The 20,950-nt window shown below is 52.2% G+C and overlaps 6 protein-coding genes, 3 non-coding genes and 2 pseudogenes across 9 annotated transcripts, besides 2 other annotated features; 4 read left to right on the top strand and 7 right to left on the bottom strand.

Annotated features, from left to right (window-relative positions):
* Positions 1–134: 134 nt before the first annotated feature.
* On the bottom strand, positions 135–1,076 carry LDBPK_101410 (hypothetical protein, conserved; the record flags this gene model as incomplete). The annotated part of the gene is made up of 1 exon (XM_003858925.1): positions 135–1,076. The coding sequence occupies one exon, from the start codon at positions 1,074–1,076 to the stop codon at positions 135–137; it is 942 nt and encodes a 313-aa protein (XP_003858973.1).
* A 1,207-nt stretch (positions 1,077–2,283) lies between these two features.
* Positions 2,284–3,231, bottom strand: LDBPK_101400 (hypothetical protein, conserved; the record flags this gene model as incomplete). The annotated part of the gene is made up of 1 exon (XM_003858924.1): positions 2,284–3,231. The coding sequence occupies one exon, from the start codon at positions 3,229–3,231 to the stop codon at positions 2,284–2,286; it is 948 nt and encodes a 315-aa protein (XP_003858972.1).
* A 4,359-nt stretch (positions 3,232–7,590) lies between these two features.
* On the bottom strand, positions 7,591–8,547 carry LDBPK_101390 (hypothetical protein, conserved; the record flags this gene model as incomplete). The annotated part of the gene is made up of 1 exon (XM_003858923.1): positions 7,591–8,547. One exon carries the CDS (start codon positions 8,545–8,547, stop codon positions 7,591–7,593), a length of 957 nt encoding a protein of 318 aa, XP_003858971.1.
* Positions 8,548–10,330: 1,783 nt separating this feature from the next.
* LDBPK_101380 (hypothetical protein, conserved) lies at positions 10,331–11,296 on the bottom strand (the record flags this gene model as incomplete). Its single annotated transcript, XM_003858922.1, has 1 exon — positions 10,331–11,296. One exon carries the CDS (start codon positions 11,294–11,296, stop codon positions 10,331–10,333), a length of 966 nt encoding a protein of 321 aa, XP_003858970.1.
* A 1,717-nt stretch (positions 11,297–13,013) lies between these two features.
* On the bottom strand, positions 13,014–14,000 carry LDBPK_101370 (hypothetical protein, conserved; the record flags this gene model as incomplete). Its single annotated transcript, XM_003858921.1, has 1 exon — positions 13,014–14,000. The coding sequence occupies one exon, from the start codon at positions 13,998–14,000 to the stop codon at positions 13,014–13,016; it is 987 nt and encodes a 328-aa protein (XP_003858969.1).
* Positions 14,001–14,364: 364 nt separating this feature from the next.
* Positions 14,365–15,465, bottom strand: LDBPK_101360 (annotated as a pseudogene).
* Positions 14,365–15,465: a sequence feature.
* Positions 15,466–15,774: 309 nt separating this feature from the next.
* On the top strand, positions 15,775–15,847 carry LDBPK_10tRNA3. The gene has a single exon. It is a non-coding gene; the product is annotated as a tRNA-Asn (tRNA).
* Positions 15,848–15,906: 59 nt separating this feature from the next.
* LDBPK_10tRNA2 lies at positions 15,907–15,977 on the top strand. The gene has a single exon. It is a non-coding gene; the product is annotated as a tRNA-Gly (tRNA).
* Positions 15,978–16,045: 68 nt separating this feature from the next.
* LDBPK_10tRNA1 lies at positions 16,046–16,118 on the bottom strand. Its single transcript has one exon. It is a non-coding gene; the product is annotated as a tRNA-Lys (tRNA).
* A 589-nt stretch (positions 16,119–16,707) lies between these two features.
* On the top strand, positions 16,708–17,445 carry LDBPK_101350 (hypothetical protein; the record flags this gene model as incomplete). The annotated part of the gene is made up of 1 exon (XM_003858920.1): positions 16,708–17,445. One exon carries the CDS (start codon positions 16,708–16,710, stop codon positions 17,443–17,445), a length of 738 nt encoding a protein of 245 aa, XP_003858968.1.
* Positions 17,446–19,620: 2,175 nt separating this feature from the next.
* Positions 19,621–20,298, top strand: LDBPK_101340 (annotated as a pseudogene).
* Positions 19,621–20,298: a sequence feature.
* Positions 20,299–20,950: the final 652 nt, after the last annotated feature.

Below are 20,950 nucleotides of genomic sequence, written 5' to 3'. Positions count from 1 at the left end.
AGCCATCTAATGACGCTCAGGGGGGAGAGTAAGACAAGCACACATACAAACACCGTCAATGCAAACGAAGGGAAAGAAAGAGGATCAGCGAGATACGAAGGACGGGGTGCTCACCGACGTTCGTGTCCCAGCCTCTAAAACACCAAATCATTCACAACGGTGCCGTACCCCTCGAACGGGTAGTCAATGGTGATGCGACCCTCACAGGTGTCGCCCAGCCCGCTGTACAGGTCGCACTTGCCATCGTTGCGCATGACGATGCCGGAGGCGAACGCGCGGTCGGCAACCGATGGCGACTTTGATGGGCAGTCGGGAAAGCATCCTCTCGTCCCGATTAGCTGAAAGCCGTGCGTATCGTTCGTTTTCGGGTCGTAGACAAAGGATGTGATGCAGCACACGTTGCGCTGCTCCCCGTTCGCGTCCTTGTCAAGGTAGCTGTGGTGGCAGATGCAGCCTATGTTCCCGCTGGAGAGCAGATACGCCTGGTTGACGCCGCCCCAAGCGTCCAGGAAGGGGGCATTATTGATGGGCTTCGCCTCAGCAATCACCTCGCGCGTAACTTCATTAAGAGAGTTAACGGTGGTGAAGCCGATCAGGCAGGAGCTCTCCGTCTTGTGGTGGGAGAAGATGCCGATGGTGCCGTCGGCAAGTTGCACAATGCGGATGCTCCTCATGAGATCAGGCCCCGTGGTGTAATATGTGAGTAGCTGTGGCATGCCGTGGTAAAAGTCGCAGAAGTAGCCCGTCACATTACCGCCGCTTTTGATGACTTGAGTGCCGCCGAAAAACAGGCTGCCCTGCACCTTTGAAACGAAGGGGTCCTCCAACTGGTATGTGAGCTGGTCCGGTACGACAGTGTATTCGTCCTTCCCCGTCTCCACAAAGAGGCGCACCCGCGAATCCGACGACTTCTCCCGCCGCTCAAATCGACCAAAGAGGTGGTGCTTGCCCTTATACTGAAACAGGAGAGAGCAGTTGTACACGTCATATCCGTCAACGCCCTTGAACGTGAGGAGAGAACTCTCGTAAATATTCTTGCTCACCTCAAAAGCAAGGCGCATCTCTTTGAAGGACATCTTGCTGCTGCTCAGAAGCGACTGAGAGCACAGCAAAAAGGCGCAATGAGACTGCGTTGAGTCGTCGACGAGGGCCTCTCACCAGAAACACTGGGAGAGTGAGAAATCGAAGAGAATAGCGTGCCGAAGTGCGTGTATGTGTGTGTGTACTCGCACAAGAGTGGGTGTCTACTGATCTCTGAGCGGCTATCAAAAACAGACAAGCGCACGAGTAGGTCGAGGACGAAAAAGTAGAAACGGTTCCACGAACAGGTGAAAACTTGAAGCTGCACCGAGATAAAGAAAGACGGCGGCGAGATCAGCAAAAGCTCTCACTTGTCCATCCTCTCATACCGCATGATCTGACCACCACCCTACCCCCGGCCCGTCACAGCGTCCCCATCGCGTGGTGCCATGCAGCAGCAGACAAGTGCTACCGCAATGCCCACGTGGGCACCGCAGCACAGCCTCTGCCTCACACTCTACCCGCCCCCCTGCCTCGCAGGTCAGGTCGCCTCACAGCCGCTCCCATGGTGCCGGCAGCCACCTGATGCATCCCCCCCTCGAGGTGGCTCAGGCGCCCCACACCTGCAGGCAGTGCCAGGGCGGGGTGAAGATGCATTGGAGTGGCATTGGCACTGTGCCCATGATGTGGATGGCACACGCGTGTTCGCTGTGTCAGGCCGCTCCAACGCAACGCCGTCCACCACCCCACCGCCGACATCAGCAGCCATGCATCGCTCTGGCATCCTCAACCGCGTGGGTGATTGTCGCTGGCACAACCAGAGGTGGCTTGACATCGACAGGGGTTAAGAGGGTGCATGGCTTCCCCTCACGCAGAGTCGGGGTACTGAGCCCTGACACCACACACGGAGAGGTGTATCCTCACATCATCAGGGAGCAGAAAAGACAGGGGAAAAAGGGGCTTCGGGGCCAACCAGGTGAGGCAAGCAAGAGTGCGGGGGGAGCAGAGGGAGGAAAGGAAAAAGAAGGGAGCGAGCAGCAGAAGAAACAAATAGACGTGTGCGCCTGCACCGCCCTGCACTGCTGCGTTTTCCTTTTTGTGATGGTGGTGGTAACATGCGCATCACATATGTGCGCTACGTGCCAACGTGTCACAATCGACGCTGCAATGCGTGACGTGGTGTTGCGCGACTGTCTACCTGAGTTTCAGCCTCCCCTCCCTCCTCCTGGGCCACCTGCCCGAACGCACGAGCACAGAGAGCGATCACAAGGAGGAAGCCGTGGGGAAGTGGAAGTCGCCAATGATGGTGCCATGGCCCTTGAAAGGGTAGTCAATGGTGATGCGGCCCTCGCGACTGTCGCCGACGCCACTGTAGAGATCTACCCTGCCATCGCTGCGCATTACGATGCCGGAGGCGAAAACGCAGTCCGCTAAAAGGGGAACCTTGGGTTCGCACGGTGGGTAGCAGCTCTTTGTGCCGATGATCTTCGCATCTGCAATCGCTCGGCTCTGGGGGTCGAGCACGAAGGAGTAGTTCACGTAGACGCTCTGCGGCTGCTGCTTCTCATTTGTGTCCTCATAGCTGTAGTGTCCAATACAGCCAACCTTGCCGCTGGAGAGGAGGTATGCCTGGTTGACGCCGCCCCACGCGTTCTCGGGCAGGATGTCGAGCGGCGGTGCTTTGGCAATCACCTCGGCGCCGAGCTCGTCGATGGAGTTTAGGATCACGAAGCCGATAGAGGCCTTGTGTCCTACTCGTGGGCGTGAAAAGACCCCGAGACGGCCGTCCTGCAGCTGCAGAACGCGAATGTCCTTCATGCAGTCAGGGCCTGTCGTGAAGTACTTCAGCTCATCTGGCGTGCCACGGTAGAAGTAGCCGTAGTAGGCGCTGATCTCCTGCTTGTCCTTCCGCACATGTGTGCCGCCGAAGATCATCTCGTTGTTGATTTTCGCAATGTGCGGATCCTCCAACTGGAAATAGAAGCCGGGGACGACGGTGAACTCATCCTTGCCCGTCTCCTCGAAGAGCCGCACATGCGAAGCGGCCCAAATATCGCGCTTTTCAACGCGGCCGTAGATGTGCGTCTTGCCCTTGTAGGAGAAGGGGACGGAGCAGTTGTACACGTCATAGCCGTCAACACCTTTGAAAGTGAGCAGCACGCTCTCGTAGACACGCTTGTTGGCCTCGAACGCTGCCTTAACTTGCTTCATTCTCGTGCGCCCTTTTCAGCGAGGGGGCAGCCAAGGTGGTTCGCGGGATTGGTGATGCTCACCACGGAATGCCAAGAGTAAGAGTTGGAAGTCCTTGTGTGCAAAGCGGCCAGAGTGAGAGAGGCAGAAAGGCACATGCGTATGGGGCGTGGGCGGACAGAGTGGGGATAGAAGGCAACACGAGAGAGTGGAACGACGCGCAAAAAAGAGGCGGAGGGCACGTCAGCGACAGAGAATATCCGCGCAATATCGCAGGCCACTTAGAAAAGGCACGCCCACATCGTGAGAGAGAGGGTGGACAAAGGAGAAAGGAAGAGAGGGTCAAAGGAGGAAACAAGAATCAAGGAACTACACACCTTCGAATCAAGGGCGGCAAGCGCATGGCGAGGGAAGGGGGAACTCTGGCGGTATGACCATCGAAAGATTCATGGCCGCTGGGACGTGGAAAGCAAACGAGCAAGCCACATTTAGACAGGCACAAGCGCACATGGTCATCGGCCCACGGCGGCTGTGATTGCGAGGAGACGCGAGAGGCGAAGTGCGGCAAATGGCAACGCTGCAGAGGGAAACGTACAACGAAAAGGCCAGTTCAGTATCCCAACCACATATTGCACGACTAGCCTTCCTCGACGATGCCCACGGATACATCAAGGCTGCTGCCTCGTCTCCGTTACTGCCCCCTCTCCCCCCTCTGAGTCCGCCACTGCGCGACGCATGCAATGAGAGGTGAGGAAGGTGAAACTACTTTGTTTATACTTGTCGTTTCCTCCATGATCCTCAACTTCGTTTTTGCACTCTTGATGCGGAGAGAGAAGCGGTGTGTTACACTACGCGCCCGCAAGCAACGGAAACCACTAGCGTTGTGGAAGCATTTTGGGAGAAAGTGGGGGTTGTCAGTCGTCAAAGCGGGGAGAAAAGGAGGGGAAGAGTAACCCAAGCCAAACGAGCGAAGCGAAAGACAGCCCCCAACGCAGCTGCTGCAGTGAGACTCACAGACTCCGTGTCACTGCCCACGCTCGACATTGTTGTTTTGCTCTTCTTACCCCTTGTTTTTTTTTTCTGGACAAGAGCAGGCGATGATTCTCCATTGGTTGAAGAAGACAGGCAGGCAGACAGAGGAGGCACAGCGGTGTGCCTTCCCTCACACGCCTTCACGCCGCCTTTTCTTTGTTGTAGGTATGTTGGTTGAAAAAGTATCGATCTGTCTCTCTACAATTCTGCATAGCTGGGTGGGTAGGTGTGGGTGAAGTGGCTTTGGCAAAGGTACGGGCGCACCAAAGAAGCAGCAAAACACGTCCTGCTATGTCGGCAACAAGAAAAAGTACCCACAAAAAAAGCTCGCAATGCATCAATCGGAGGTGCGGAAGAACAAGAAGAGAAGCACACTTTTCGTTCGGCTTGTTCATTCTCCCATACCGCATGATCTGACCTCCACCCTACCCCCGGCCCGTCACAGCGTCCCCATCGCGTGGTGCCATGCAACAGCAGACAAGTGCTACCGCAATGCCCACGTGGGCACCGCAGCACAGCCTCTGCCTCACACTCTGCCCGCCCCCCTGCCTCGCAGGTCAGGTCGCCTCACAGCCGCTCCCATGGTGCCGGCAGCCACCTGATGCATCCCCCCCTCGAGGTGGCTCAGGCGCCCCACACCTGCAGGCAGTGCCAGGGCGGGGTGAAGATGCATTGGAGTGGCATTGGCACTGTGCCCATGATGTGGATGGCACACGCGTGTTCGCTGTGTCAGGCCGCTCCAACGCAACGCCGTCCACCACCCCACCGCCGCCATCAGCAGCCATGCATCGCTCTGGCATCCTCAACCGCGTGGGTGATTGTCGCTGGCACAACCAGAGGTGGCTTGACATCGACAGGGGTTAAGAGGGTGCATGGCTTCCCCTCACGCAGAGTCGGGGTACTGAGCCCTGACACCACACACGGAGAGGTGTATCCTCACATCATCAGGGACGTTGAGCAAACAAGGAAGAATAAAATGGAGAAAACAGTCAACGAGTGTTCATCAAGGCAGTGCATCGCTGAATGGAAAAGAGTCAGGCGTTGGCGGCGGTGGTGGTGGTAGTATGGGCGAAAGGAGAAGTGAAAGAGAACAAAAGGGAAAAAGAAGTGAATGAAAATAGAGAAAAAGCTTCGTTTTCCTTCCTCTCTCACCCCTTTGGGCACAACGCAAACACACAAGACTCAGACAGACACACACGCAAGCGCAAACAAGCGCACACACACACACACCTTACACCGTGCGCAGTGAAGAACAAGCGGAAGAATAGGATCGAGCGAAAGAAAGGTATTTAGAGACGTGAAGCACATTCGCAGAGTACTTCGAAACTGAAGGGACCTGTATGTGCTTTCTCTCGTCGAAAAGTCACTTGAAGCTGTACATCCCCCCGCCCGCCTTCTCCCTGCCTCTGCCATATCGAGCAGATGGCAGTCTTCTTTTTCTCTCAGATTCCGTCTTCTCGTAATGCTGATAGCCGTTTTGCCTTCCCCTCCGCTTTCTCTCTCCTTTTTCGCTTTTACTTCTCTGTTCCGCCTTTCTCCCACCGCACATGCCGTCTCTCTTGCTCTATCTCTCTGGCTACAGCACACACAAGTACGCGCGTATACACATGTACAAGCCCTCCTCCGGTGTGTGTGTGTGTGTGTGTGTGTGTGCTCAAACACAAGCATGCCTTAATGTCTATACCGCAGGTTGTATAAGGAAGAAAAAGAACTCGGTAGTCCATCAGACACACTCGCTGGGCTGGTGTGTGGAGTAATCGATCAACAGCACGCAGGTGCAAAGAGAGCGAGAGAAAAGAAGCGTGAGGGAAAGCAACAACGGCCCCAGAGTATCCACAGCAAGCATGAATGAAATACATGAAAAGAAGAACCGGTTTGGTGACGGGCAAAAGCTGATGTTGTGCATGCGTCTCTTGTGCAGTCCTCTCATTGCGATACACGAACGCACGCACCAAGGCGCACACGCCTAGGCGTCGGCGCCTCGCTGACATCTTAGCTCGTGTGGTGTCATTGATGAAGGTATCGTGCTGTCAAATGGCAAGCGAAACAAAGACAAGCGGGTTGAAATAAAAAAGAGTAGCAACAACTGGCTATCCTCTCAGTCGCTCTTCATTGTTTTCTCGCTCTCACTATGTCTCTTCCTTGTCCACCTGTCTGTGTGTAGCATATCACTGATACTTCTACCCACACACGCGCACATGCATGAATGTAGGTGCACGCATAGACATACGAGTGTCGGTTCTTGTGCGGGAGGAGGCGCGCGGTGACGCTAATGTGTGTGCATGTGTCGAAAAAAATCGCTGTGAAAAAGTGAGAGATAGCGAACCACGACAAAAAGAAAAGCAAATGAAGCAAGGCCCTTTTTTCCCTCGCGGATGGGCGCCTCCTCCGGTGCGACTGACGAGACTGCCTTTTTTCGCCCTTTTTCCTTCTCATTTCTCCATTTTCATTTGCGTTTCATGCTGCAGCTGTGGTAGCTGGGGGAGAGAAGAGTCACGAAGACGCGCGGAAGCAAAACTCGCCGAGAAAGAAAAGGTGAAGGTTGGGTAAGGCACCAAAAAGCAATGAGCCCTTCGCCCTGCACACAAGCAGCTCCTTTCAAGTCTTCATTCTGCCATAAAGCAAGAAGCGGACTCCACCCTACCCCCGGCGTTGTCATGAACTCATCGCGTGGTGCCATGCAACAGCAGACAAGTGCTACCGCAATGCCCACGTGGGCACCGCAGCACAGCCTCTGCCTCACACTCTGCCCGCCCCCCTGCCTCGCAGGTCAGGTCGCCTCACAGCCGCTCCCATGGTGCCGGCAGCCACCTGATGCATCCCCCCCTCGAGGTGGCTCAGGCGCCCCACACCTGCAGGCAGTGCCAGGGCGGGGTGAAGATGCATTGGAGTGGCATTGGCACTGTGCCCATGATGTGGATGGCACACGCGTGTTCGCTGTGTCAGGCCGCTCCAACGCAACGCCGTCCACCACCCCACCGCCGACATCAGCAGCCATGCATCGCTCTGGCATCCTCAACCGCGTGGGTGATTGTCGCTGGCACAACCAGAGGTGGCTTGACATCGACAGGGGTTAAGAGGGTGCATGGCTTCCCCTCACGCAGAGTCGGGGTACTGAGCCCTGACACCACACACGGAGAGGTGTATCCTCACATCATCAGGGAGCAGAAACAGAACGAAAAAGAAAAGAGAGACTAGAAGAGCCCACCGTTCTCTCGAGTTCGCACCAATACTCAATAGTGGAGGATGATGGGAAAGGGTAACAGAAAAGTAGAGGGAAGGCTATGGTGAGGAAAGAAACATTACGCATGAAAAAGCAGATACACACACACATACGCACACTGTTGCCTAGAAGTGCAGGTTGTCGATGAGAGTTCCATGACCCTCAAACGGGTAGTTGATAGTGATACGGCCTTCGTAAGCGTCTCCTAACCCGCTGTACAAGTCACAAAGGCCGTCCTCGCGCATGACAATGCCAGAACTGAAAGCGCAGTCGAGAAGTTTGTCAACCTTCGGGGAACACTTTGGGTAGCAGCCCTTGGTCCCGATAATTCTTGCGTCCTCCACCTCACGAAGGTACGGGTTCAGGACGAAGGAGTAGTTGGTGTACACGGTGATCTCATTGCCGTCTTCGTCTTTGTCAATGTAACTGTAATGGCTGATACACCCCACTTTATCGGAGCTCAGTAGGTACGCCTGATTCACACCACCCCAGGCGCCGGTGTGAATGACATTGAGAGGCGGGGCCTCCTCGACAAGTGTAGGTGTTAACTCCATCACGTTGTTGATCACCGTGAAGCCAATGAAGGCGTGCGCTGCCGTCTTTGGCCGCGAAAAGACGCCAATCTTGTTGTTGGCCAGCTCGACAAGGCGAATATCCTTCATGTTGTCAGGTCCCGTCGTGAAGTAGCTCAGGTTCTCCGCAGTGCCGCGAAAGAAGTCGCAGTAGTAGGTAAAGACGCGGTTGTTCGTTTTCCGGATGTGCGTCCCACCGAGGAGCATCTCATTATCGATATTTGAGACGAACGGATCCTCAAGCTGCCACACCATGTTGCCAGGCACCAGAGTGAATTCATCCTTATTCGTTTCCACAAACAACCGTACATACGAATTGGCCCACTCGGACCGCTTCTCCACACGACCAAAGATGTGCGTCCGGCCCTCGTACTTGAAGGGTGCAGAGCAATTGTACACATCCATCCCATCCACGCCCTTGAAGGTAAGGAGAGCCTTCTCGTAGATGTGCTGGTCGCAGTTCTTCTCGAACTCCAACTTCTCCTCCTTGACCTTCTCGAATGTGCTCATCTTTTTTTGGTGGGCCTAAAAGGGGAAAGGAATAAAGAAATTCGGTGCGGGTGACAAGGGGGGTGTAGGCGAGCGCTATGACTGTGTGTGTTTTGATCGCTTCTTCTTCGCTGATTACGCCTTTGGTTCTGGAGAAAGAAACCGCGTAGGAGGTGAACGAGACGCAAACGAGAAAAAGAGCTGCCGGTGGTTTTCTCAAGGGCCTCCTCGGCTCAACGTCTGGAATCTGCTAAGAGATTCCTGTATGTTTCTCGTGTAAATTTCCGTACACTTGCGAACGGCCTTGAAAAGTCTTCTGCTATTCACGGAGAGCTGAGACAAACGGCCAAGCAAGTTCAGGAGAAAAGAGGCGAAGTGAATGCCTGAAATGGCGGCACGGCAGAGAAAAGGGCAACATCTGAAAATGAGAGAAAAGCTTGATGGCATACAAAACGTCCCAGTCAGGGACGTCGGGCTGGCTCCTATCTCCAACGGACTCATTCGACTGAGGCGCACCCGGTTTTCTGCCGGAGATACAACTTGGCTATACGCGGGGGTGCAAATGAAACAATTATGGTACCGTGACGCATAACCTGTATCTCTCGGGTGTTTGCGGCACGAGAACATTTGTACGTTCTTTCCTGCACCTTCGGTAGTTTTGCGAGGAGACTAGAATCAGCAGGCTAGGCCGTCCGCAGGTGAGCAGGTGTGTGAAAAAGGCATCCAAATATAGTAGCACCAGTGTATTTGCTTTCCTTCCGTCGCGGCTGTCCGAGAGGTTGCTCCACGCACTGCTGTTTCAGAAACCCGTATTGAAAAAAAGGGGGAAGAAATATTAGAAAAACAAACGAGGGGAAGAAAGGGAAGCATTCAGCTCGCTAGCGTGGGAAAGAGATGAAGCATGAGCAAGAGAAACGGCAGGACTGGGGAACAAAAGGTAAAGAGCGAAATTGAAGAAGAAGCAACAAAAAAAACACGAAAAAAGACGGGCTAGTGCATCTTCAGTACGTGAAAGTGAAACGGGGAAGAGACCAAGAGCGATTCGAAGAAACGCGTTCCAGTGAATGAGGCAGAGGGCAGAGCAGAACAGAGTGCTTAACAAAATGACTGAAAACGCACCATCCTTGTTCACAACGGGCTCATTGGAAGCTGCCCAGGCAGCTGGTTCAAGAGGGGAGAAAAAGCGCTGTTTCTCTCCCACCTTCCCTTCGTCTTGTATTTCGCCCCTTGTCAGCTTTTGGTGGAAATAAGTACGCGCACTTCCTCTTGCGCGCATGGCCTTAAGAATGAAAGGGCAATGATATCAAAATACAGGCATGGCGCACTCCAATCCACGTTCCCAGCTCTTCTTGACTGGCGAGTTCCCTATTTCTGTGGAAGAGTACGCCGACATGGTATCCCTCCACTCGCGGCCGCGATACCTCCGGCGCCGGCGCAGCTATCAGTGAGAATCCTGTTGTTTTCAAGTCCTCATCTGGTAACACTACGCACGAATAGGTAGACTTGCGTATCCCCCCTTTCTGTCACCCAAGGGGGCGGGTGGAGGAAAAGCGAAATGCTTGCAACGACTCTGCTTCTCGAGATCTGAAACGAGACGAAGAACACAATCGGGGTGAAGAGAAGTGCCTGGTGAAGCATGTCATTCGCATGGCGGAGAGAGCGTTCACACTCACTTCTCATCACCATATCGTTTCGCGATCCGCCCTCCCTCTTTCATTCCTGTCGAAAGCTTTGTGAAAAGAAAACGTGTTTTGTAGCTGTGGTTGTCGCTGCCGCAGGCGATAGCGACGGCTTTCAGAGTGTCTCAGAAGGCGACATCGCTTACAATGTTGCCGTATCCTTCAAAAGGGTAGTCGATAACTATGTACCCCTCGGCAACGTCCCCAATGCCGCTGTACAGGTTGCACTTGCCATCATCGCGCATTTCGATACCAGACACGAAGGCGCAATCGGCCAAGTGCGGTAGCTTTGGTTCACACGGCGGGAAGCACCCTTTGGTTCCGATGATTTTGAAGTTGTACACGTCGTAGGTCGCAGGGTCGAACACAAAGGATGTGCAAGCGTAAATGCGGAGCTGAATGTCATCCTTCTGATCGAGGAGGTAGCCGTGATGTGAAATGCATCCCAGTAAGCCGGATGAGAGCAAGTACACCTGACTCGGGCCTCCCCAGGCGTCTCCAAATGGACGGTGGTTGATCAGCTTTGCTGAATTGATCACCTCCACAGTAAGGTCCTCTATCTTATCGATAGTAGCAAAGCCGGTCAAGCATGAGCCCTCTGTGCGAAAATGTGTGAAGATGCCGATCTTGCCGTCAGCCAGCTCAACCAGACGAATGTCTTTCATTTTTGAAGGGCCAGAAGCGAAGTACTTGAGATTGAGGGGTGTCCCGTGGTAGAACTCGCAACGGTAATCGGACACCTTGCCGCCGTTCTTCGTGACGTGGGTGCCGCCAAAGACCATTTCACCGTGAATCTTCACCACAAACGGATCCTCCAAGTTGTACGTGATGGACGTCGGGTGTCGACGGTATCGGTTCTCGCCTACTTTTTCGAATAGTATGCTGTTTGAGTGAACCCACTCATCCTTCTTCTCCACGCGGCCAAAGATGTATGTTTTGCCATCGTAGGTGAAGGGGACAGAGCAGTTGTACACGTCGTACCCATTGACTCCATCGAACGACAAGATCGCTTTGCCATAGATTTTCTTTTCGCGCTCAAATGCCTCCTTGGCGGGAATCAATGAGCACGGCTTTGTGTTGAGAAGCCCCATGCCGCCAGCTCGCTGTCGTCGTCGATTGTGTGTATTTTGTGTGTGTGTGTGTGTGTGTGTGTGTATGTGTTGTTTGCTTTCTGGATATATCGTTTTTTTTTCGACGGCTTCGCGCATGTTCCCCTCAATAAGGGATATCGTTGCAACAAACAAAATACGAAAAAAAAAGTAAGCAAACGTATTTTGAAGCGAAGCAGAAAAATTCGTAGAAATAGGGAAATCAAGGAGACTCTCGGAATGGAGAGAAGCCAATTCAATCAGCATCCGCTCAGACTTCGAAAAATGCATAGAGAACGACCAGCTAGCCATCAAAGGAGAAGCGTCGCGCGGTCCTTTTTTTCATCCTTGGACAAAAGCTTGATGCTACTAATAAAGCGAGCGACGCTTTGTTTCATAATTCGGAAGTGGTTCCTGATTCGCTTCAAATTGCGACAAATACAGCCACGATTGCATCAGTGCATTGCTGTTTTCCGTTTTTAGGTTCTCGTTCGCGAATCGGAGGTATGCGCTTCACGGAAAGAAAATTCAGGGAGGTATAAACCTATGTGCAACGATAAAAACAGTGACGCATACTAAAAGCAGACAATCTCGCTTGGCAACTCACGCAGTCCGGTGAAAAAAAAGTGCAGGGATCGACTGGGTTGCATGCCTTGTATGAAAAAGCAAGGCAGGCTGGCATTGACCGTAAAGAACGCAGGTCTTCTGCGAAAAAAAAAAAGAGTCACAGTAGAACTACTTCATGGCATGAGCACCGAAACATACAGAATTAATAAGCGGCAAGGGCTGATTCGTGTTTTTCTCAATGTGCATTGTGACATGCAGCGTCAGTTCGGCTTCACTCAGCGCTCCACCCTACCCCCGGCCCGTCACAGCGTCCCCATCGCGTGGTGCCATGCAGCAGCAGACAAGTGCTACCGCAATGCCCACGTGGGCACCGCACCACAGCCTCTGCCTCACACTCTACCCGCCCCCCTGCCTCGCAGGTCAGGTCGCCTCACAGCCGCTCCCATGGTGCCGGCAGCCACCTGATGCATCCCCCCCTCGAGGTGGCTCAGGCGCCCCACACCTGCAGGCAGTGCCAGGGCGGGGTGAAGATGCATTGGAGTGGCATTGGCACTGTGCCCATGATGTGGATGGCACACGCGTGTTCGCTGTCTCAGGCCGCTCCAACGCAACGCCGTCCACCACCCCACCGCCGACATCAGCAGCCATGCATCGCTCTGAGCTGCCAGGTCTTGAGCAATGGACTTTGGCGCCTCGAGAAGCGACTAAGCATTGGCAGGGATAAGGGGGTTGCGTGGCTTCCCTACCGAATGGGGGTACTGAACCCTCACATCAAACGCTGAGGCGTGCCTGGCACCAAGCACGGTTTGGGCTACGGGAAAGAAAAGACAAAACGCTCACTTGGGCCAGACCGCTAACAGTGGCAGAACTTCAATGCGGGTCATGGTGCTTAGTAGTGATGCGCATAGAGAAGAGAGCTATGGATCAACGGGAACGAAAAGAAAAGTTGAGATATACAGAGGGAGAGAGTCGCTAGAGAAGCGGAGATCGTGATAGGGATGAATATGGTAGAGCTGAAAGTAAGAGAGTAAGGAAAATAAAAAAAACATGTGTAATTATTTTTCAACAATTGTTGCGATGAACGTAATGGGGTTACTATGTTTACTTTCTTTCCTGAGTCGCTGTCGTCACTAGACGTATGGCGGATGAGCCCTCAAAAGTCGACATTGTCGGCAATAGTGCCATGTCCCTCAAACGGGTAGTCGATCACCATTCGACCCTCCCGGGTGTCGCCGACACCGCTGTACAGGTCGCACTTGCCGTCCTCACGCATCACGATACCAGAGACGAAAGCGCAGTCTATCAGTTTTGGCGCCTTCGCCGGGTAATCTGGAAAGCAGTTTTTTGTGCCAAGAATCTTGTAGTCGTAGCACTTATTGGTTGACGGCTTATAAACGAAGGACGTGATGCAGTACACGTTGATGATTTCGCCGTTTGCATCCGTGTCGAGATAGCCATGGTGAGAAATGCAGCCGATTTTACCTGTTGATAGAAGGTACGGCTGGTTTACACCACCCCACGCGTCACCAAAGAGCGTGTGATCGATCGGCTTTGCAGAGTCGATTACCTGCGAGCAAAGATCGTCGAGTGAATCGATAATGATAAAGCCGGTAATGCAGGTTTTGCTGGTCTTGTGGTGGGAAAAGACACCAATTTTCCCGTCCGCCAGCCCGACGAGACGAATATCCTTCATGTTCTTCGGGCCCGAAGTGAAATAGTGTAGGTCGTCTATTTTGCCACGATAGAAATCGCAGACGTAGCCGGACACCTTTCCATGGTCCTTTGTGACACGCACACCACCGAAAAGCGCCTCTTCGTTGATCTTCACAAGAAACGGGTCTTCCAGCTGGTATTGCATCGCGTGCTCCACAAGGGTGTACTCGTCGTGTCCGGTCTTACGGAAGAGGCGGACATGCGAATTGACCCACTCGCTGCGTCGCTCGGCGCGTCCGAAGATGTGGTAGGTGCCATTGATCTTAAAAGGAACGCAGCAGTTGTACACGTCGTGTGTGTCCAAACCTTTGAAGGTAAGAAAGGTGGCCTCTTGAATCACCTTTGTCCGCTCGAATTCCTTTCGCTTCGCCACCATCGCGCACTCCTTTGGCACTTGGGGTTCAGTATGCGACGCGTTAGAACCCATTTCTCCTTCTGCGTTTCGTCAGCAAAAGCAAACAAAAGATATACTACAGATCAGGAACGCGAGGGGAAAAAGAGAAAACTGATAATGAACGCGTGTGAAAGGGTGCAAAATGAGCTAATATGTTATAGCAAAGTGGAGCTAATATAAAATCGAAAAAGGCGTCAGAGAGTTATCGTTTTGAACAATTCAGCAGATGGAAATCGATTTTTGCACGTTGAGGTGGGCGTCCAGTAGATGCACAGAAAGAAACTAAAGCAAATATTCAAAAGAAAAGACGTTGTGTGAAAGTAGGAAGAAAATGTGTTACCACGGAGAGAGCAACACACTGATAAAAAGGGAGAAAGATCTCTTTTGATGGATTGCTTTATGACGTAAGACTTGCATGAGTACGGGAGTATTGTGAATCAAGTGGAGATGTGTGAGTCAGTTGTACGCAGAGGAGTAGAGGAGTAAAACAAAAGAAAAAGAGAAAGGAGCAGAGTTTGGAGTGAAGAAAAACGCTTAGAGAAGGCGGGAAATGAAAACGTTTCACCAAGATCTCTTCCTGGGTGTGAAAGCAGCTAGATTTGCAGAAGCAGGGCTGCTGAAGGGCAGCAGGACGCCTTTTTGTTTTCACTATAGTGGCTTGAATGCATTCCAGGTGCTGAAGAGCATAGTTCTTTTTTTTTCGCCAAAATGCTGCGCTCTTCTTCGACAGTTCGATAGGTTTACCAATTTTTGACACTAAGGGCCAGATTGCAGCATATTGAAAGATTCAGGAATCTGTTTTTTTTTTTATGAGAAGCGCAACATCGGCGCTAACAAACCGCGTTTCGCACGTTTCACCATTGGACGGCAGCGAATCTGCGAGCCACTGAAATGATGCCGTGTGGAAGAATGTAATATGTGTGGGGTCTCGGGTGTAATGCCAGTTACGAAAGCGCTCAATTGTGCCGTGCACGCGTTTCGTCATAATTACTAAAACCCCGCCATCAGGGCGGATACAACGCCACAGTGTGCGAAACACTGAAAGCGGATCCCGCAAATGCTCCACGACCTCCGTGGCTGTGATAAAGTCGTAGTGATCTTCGCGTTCAAGGCAGTAACTGGCCTCTGAAAAGTAATACAGATCGAAAATGTCCATGGAATAGCTGTAAGGAGCGGCGGAGAGCATTTTAGCGAGAACCGGTGCAGGTCCACATCCGAAATCGAGGCCCTGAGGCTGATGTGGCGTTCTTTTTACGGTTACCGAAAGGTAATCGGCGAGGGGGTGTGCTGCGCGGGAGAGAAATTTCTCGTAGGCTGCGTCACCAGGGATGTTCTCATGCAAATCATACACGGCCTTTTCCTCCGCGCTTGACAGCATGAAGCGATCGGGCACAAATACGAGACTGCATTGATGGCAGCGATAGTATTCCCGCATCTTGTCTGTGTGAAAGAGCGTCACTGAGGGGGATCCACAAAGGCGGCAAGAATTTGCGTGCATCGCCCCAACGGCTGTGAGAGAGGAGTCTATTCTTCTCCCAGATCTCGAGAACAAGCCAAATGTATTGTAAGAGGGGTGAAAAAGGGACGATAGCAGACGAGGTCGAGGTGTCATTTGAAAGATAGAGGAATAGTGTGTGCATTTTCCCTTTAGTCTTTTTCCGTTGGAGCTGCCAAGACATGAGTCTGCAACCATTTTATCTTGCCGTCGGAAAGCGGGATGCTATTCTTCTCAAGCCTGCTGGGTGGCCCCCAGGAATGTTGTCGTTGGTGCACCTCTCATGGTTCCGTAGTATAGCATTCCGTTGAATCCTCCCTGGCGCAGTCGGCAGCGCGTTAGGCTGTTAACCTACAGGTCGTTGGTTCGAATCCAACGGGAGGAGTTTTCCCGGACCACCACCGATGGTGTGCGATAAACTTTGAACGAGTCGAAAATGACCAAGCGCAGTTGGTCTAGTGGTAGAATTCTCGCCTGCCACGCGGGAGGCCCGGGTTCGATTCCCGGACTGCGCAAAGCCTTTTCTCCGCTCCTGAGCACGCTTACGCGCCGGTGAGTGGTGGATTGGTAGGCGCCCAAAAAGCGCACTCCGTGGGGATCGAACCCACGACCACACGGTTAAGAGCCGTGCGCTCTACCGACTGAGCTAGGAATGCTTCGTGATGGGCATGCCAGTTAGTTTCTTTTAAGGACCAAGAGGTGTGACAATCATCTGGGGAGGGGGATGTTTCTGGAAAGTAGCATTCTACAGCATCTGAAATGCGTGAAGCGTTACAGGGGATCTGCAAAAATATAGATCACATGGCTTGTTATTTTCCGCGTTCGAGTTTGCCCTACATGTATTTCACACTTGCGACAATGTCCATGATCTGTATAACTTCATCTAGTCTTGTTTACCCTGCTGTTATGATTTCGTTGAGATTGCGCTGCATACGTGTTTCGAATGAACAAAGCAAGATGTCCGCAAGACCCGTTGAAACTCGACCACGTGGTGTATAAGTCGCTTTTATGTTCTGGGAAAACGGAAAGGATGCTCTACGGCTCCACTCCGCGGCAGATTACAAAATACGAGTCTGTGCATGTGTGACTTTGTTGTGTTCATTCATTGCTATTACTTCATCCTGCGTTTTTCGGTTATTCGTTATCATACCTCCCTTTAAGCTTCCTCTCCGGAGCGAGCACCAAAGAGCGGAAGGCTTAAAAGCTATGCAGCGGATGGTATACGTTTACAGACACCTTTTCTAGATGGTTCTCCGACACTATAGATGGCTTCCACTCGAACTTGAGCCGGATTACAAAGACGGCTACACATGCGACCACTGCCATCAGGAGTTTCTCGAAGCTCCATTTTATCATGAAGAAGCTACTGGCACCGACTACTGCCTCGAATGTGGCAATGCCGCCGGCTACACCCCGTTTAGCGGCCTCGTAGCCTCACTTTTATTTAGTAGTCAAGACAACGTCCTACGAGACTCGGACTCAAACTCGATCGCGTTGTTTGCATACAGAGTGGATTCGCAAAGTGCTGGAATCTGCTTTGCAAACGGATCCAATCTGGTCGTTCACCTGCAGATGAACGGCAACATTCGAGACGCTATATTTTACACCGTGAAAGAAGGTTCCATAGAGTCAAAGCTGCGTGTGTCGTCGACCGACCTTTCGCGTCGTTTTTCGTGGCTGAGCAGCGGTCTTCTCAAGCCCTTCGACGTTGAAGTACAGCTGCACACACTTCCTGTAGTACCGGTTCCGTTAGATGACTTTTGTGTCTTAGCGTACGGCGCAACTGACGATCTCATAGAGATACACCTCAACGAGGCGTACTCGCAGCTCTTGGACGTGCGTGACGGCAAGGAAATCGTTACTAGAGCGGAAATGCCTGTGTGTGCGTTTTCCTCTCACGAAACGGTTGGGTGCTCAAAATCGGAAGTGATGGACTTGCTTCGTCTTCTCCGCACTAAAGCTGAAGCGCTGAAGAGGTCATAGGCGCTCTGTGGCCAGATGTCCTTGTCTACTATTTTATGACTCCTTCCTCGTGGCTTTGGAGATAGGGCGAGCTCGATGAAGACAATTACGTGCGCGCACTCCATAGAAGACCGTTGCGCTACGGGGCATATATGGTGTTGCATCATCACCAGGAACTCTCAGCAGAGAAAGAAAAAAGGCCCCTTTTGTGCTGGAGAAGATATAGTGCGTTAGGCTCTATGATCCTCTGTATTTTCTTCATGACACGTTTTTGTATATCTGTCTATTGAAGCTCGAACGGGAGTTGCAGGTATCACTGGAATTACCTGCTTAGGATAAGGTTGCACCTCGGGTGTTTTCCCTTCACATGCAATCGAGTAGCACTGTCATCTGTCCCGCTCTTCTCTGTACTTTCTCGTAAATATACACCAAACAGATAGCACCTAATCAGCACAAAAAAAAATGCGACGTATTCAAGTCCTCGTACTTTTCTTTGCGTTCTTCCTAGTTAGTCGGATTGCAAATGCAGACGTAGTTCTTCGGCCATGTACAACTACACAGGATATCATTAACGCCGTTACTGATGGGAACTCTAGTCACTATCTGTTTTTTTATGACCCGCTGGACGTCAACAGCCTAAAGGTTTATAACACTCTGAGCGCTCTGAAGACAAAGCGCACGTTCATCATCGATGCTCTTGATGCTCGTGAGCCTCAGTCATCGTGGATGCGGTCAAGTTTTGAGGTTTTTTACGTGCCGATGCTCTGCTACGTCAAGTGGATGTCAAATGGAAAAAGAATGCTCGACAGACACCTTTCAATGGAGTTTGGGTCGGCGTCACTGGCCCAGTTCCTTCAAAGGCATTGAGATGATTTCTGATTATGGGCCTCCTGTTTTTGGGAGCACTTCTGGGCTTTCTTCCCCTGTTTTTGCGCCGCTTTGCGTGAGAAACAAGCTACAACACCTCTTTTTCGAATCAGGAAAGCTACATTAGTATACGCGGCAAACATGAAATATGCACTGTTTCTTCTCGGTTTCATTCCTAAAAGAGACCCGACCATTTCTTCTCCATTCGGGCGAAAGCTGTGTGTGGCTTGCACAGGTCTCCGTGTTCATATGTTTCGGTCCACCGGGTGGTGAATGGCTCTGAGTAGGTCGTTTGGGAGATAAAAGTACGCGACAGCTTTATCTTCTCCGTTGCTATTCTTGAAGCTCCGTAGGTCTGTGCAGCCTCTGCGATATGGAAAAAAAAATCACCTTCTCTTCTCCGATTTCTTTTCACTGCGCTTATTTCATGAAAGGCACATAAAACTCCACAAAGGTCAACTCCGTTTCAAGGCTGAGTACCACAGTACTATACAATACTTTAAACAATGCGAAGGTCTGCAGCTCTGCGCCGCCATCCTTATGCAATAGACCCCAAGTCATTTCGCTTGGAGGACAAGCGCGAGGCGACACCACGCCGTTTCTCGATGGCCCAAATAGGACTGCAGATCGCTCGCCAGGCGTGGCGCAAGACGCAGGACCTGTTTGCGTTTCTGTTCCCTGAGGGCTACCGTGGCGGGCCTGGAAAATGAATTTTTGACCTCTCTTCGATTCTGAGCTTTTCCGTCTTGGTTATCACCACCTTGACGGACTATTCACGATTTTTTTCGTTCTCTTTTTGTTTGTTCAACGTAACCATTCTGCTGTAGCGCGACAATCCAACTTCACTTTATCTGGAGCTCGTCACACGCCTATCGCGTGGTGCCATGCAGCAGCAGACAAGTGCTGCCGCAATGCCCACGTGGGCACCGCAGCACAGCCTCTGCCTCACACTCTGCCCGCCCCCCTGCCTCGCAGGTCAGGTCGCCTCACAGCCGCTCCCATGGTGCCGGCAGCCACCTGATGCATCCCCCTCGAGGTGGCTCAGGCGCCCCACACCTGCAGGCAGTGCCAGGGCGGGGTGAAGATGCATTGGAGTGGCATTGGCACTGTGCCCATGATGTGGATGGCACACGCGTGTTCGCTGTCTCAGGCCGGTCCAACGCAACGCCGTCCACCACCCCACCGCCGACATCAGCAGCCATGCATCGCTCTGGCATCCTCAACCGCGTGGGTGATTGTCGCTGGCACAACCAGAGGTGGCCCAGTATTGGTAAGGTTAGGGGGGTGCCTGGCTTCATAGAGTATGTTCTGGACTCTTATGCCACTCACTGAGGTGTCGCTGGCTATTAAAGTCAAAAAGGTGGGCATGGCAAAGAAGGATGCGGAAAAAATGATTTTTGATGGCGCGATGTCCAGATGTTCTCTCCTGCACTCTGTTGTGTTAGGTTGGCCGCATGCGCTGGCTGAGCGCATGGTTTCTAGTGACTTGTAGGTGTGATGCTTGTTGTTGAGATCATGTAACCCATATCTCTCTCTCCTCTCCGTCTCTTGTTCTCTGTTTTTATGGGATTCTTGATACGCTCAGCAGTGAATCACTCGAAGACAATGGTCTTTATTGATAAGCTGAAGACAATGGTGAACCGAAGCGTCGGCTTACGCGCCGGAAACGCTCTTGCCACCTCCTCTGGAGCGTCGCCGCCTACCTTTGCGGAGGCGTGGAATCAAGCAAAGGCAATGACAAACAAGCTTTTCGAGGAGCGTGAGTGGCAGTGTCCGTGCGGGCACAAGTTCCGTGCTGCCGGCGAGTGGGTTGCCTGTGCGCCGATATACTGCGAAGTACCATCTTGCCCCAACCCCAAATACTACATCGACGGCCCTGGGCGTGCCCTCCTAGAGGCAAATCCCTCAGGTGTGAAGCTGGAGGAGGTGAACAATACACGCGGTGGCGTCACTTCTCAGCCAGATTCCGGCAAAAAACCCGGAGGTGTCGGCTCGCGTTTTCGATGAGTTTTGGTTTGCTGGAAGTCCTGAGTAACTGCTTCGCTTTCAGTGCCTTAGCTAGGCTTAAACGGAAAAGGGAGGAAAAATGACTAACTGGCACCCGTTGCTTTCTTCCGTGCAGCCGACGGACAAACTCCACACTTCTTTTTTCATCCTGTTTCCAACAGCAAGAAAATGAAGAGTAAGCCGTTTGTGAGATTGATGTACGTGCTACCTATGCATGTGAGTTGCAGGAATTATCCTCCGACTTTGATTAAGCTATTGCGGCTACCCTGGTAAGCGCATGCCGCTGCTAGGTAGATTCTATTCATCGCGCTCATAACTGGAAAAGATGCTGATCCCTCACTTGCTTGCTGCAGGACACTAGGCGTTTCCCTTTTTTTCTCCGCTATTCTCTTATATTCAATCTGCGTTTGTGAACGTGCCCTACTTGGTTCTTGCTCTCTCGCTTCTTGCCACGCAGCGTCTCTGCACTGCGTGGCTCTACCCCTTAATACACATTTTCGAGACTTTCCCGAAACACAGTGAAAGCGCACCTTTACTGTTCTGTATGCGTTGGCGAATAGTAACAGTGTAACAGATCCCACAAGCTTTTGTTTCACTTATTTTAGTCCCTTTTCTAAACGCGAAGGACACGAAGCTAAGCGGAAGGCAAAAA

The sequence above is a fragment of the Leishmania donovani genome, chromosome 10, assembly GCF_000227135.1.
Source record: "Leishmania donovani BPK282A1 complete genome, chromosome 10".
Lineage (NCBI taxonomy): Eukaryota > Euglenozoa > Kinetoplastea > Trypanosomatida > Trypanosomatidae > Leishmania > Leishmania donovani.
Note: the sequence above shows the minus strand (reverse complement) of the source record. Positions and strands in the feature narration are given on the sequence as shown.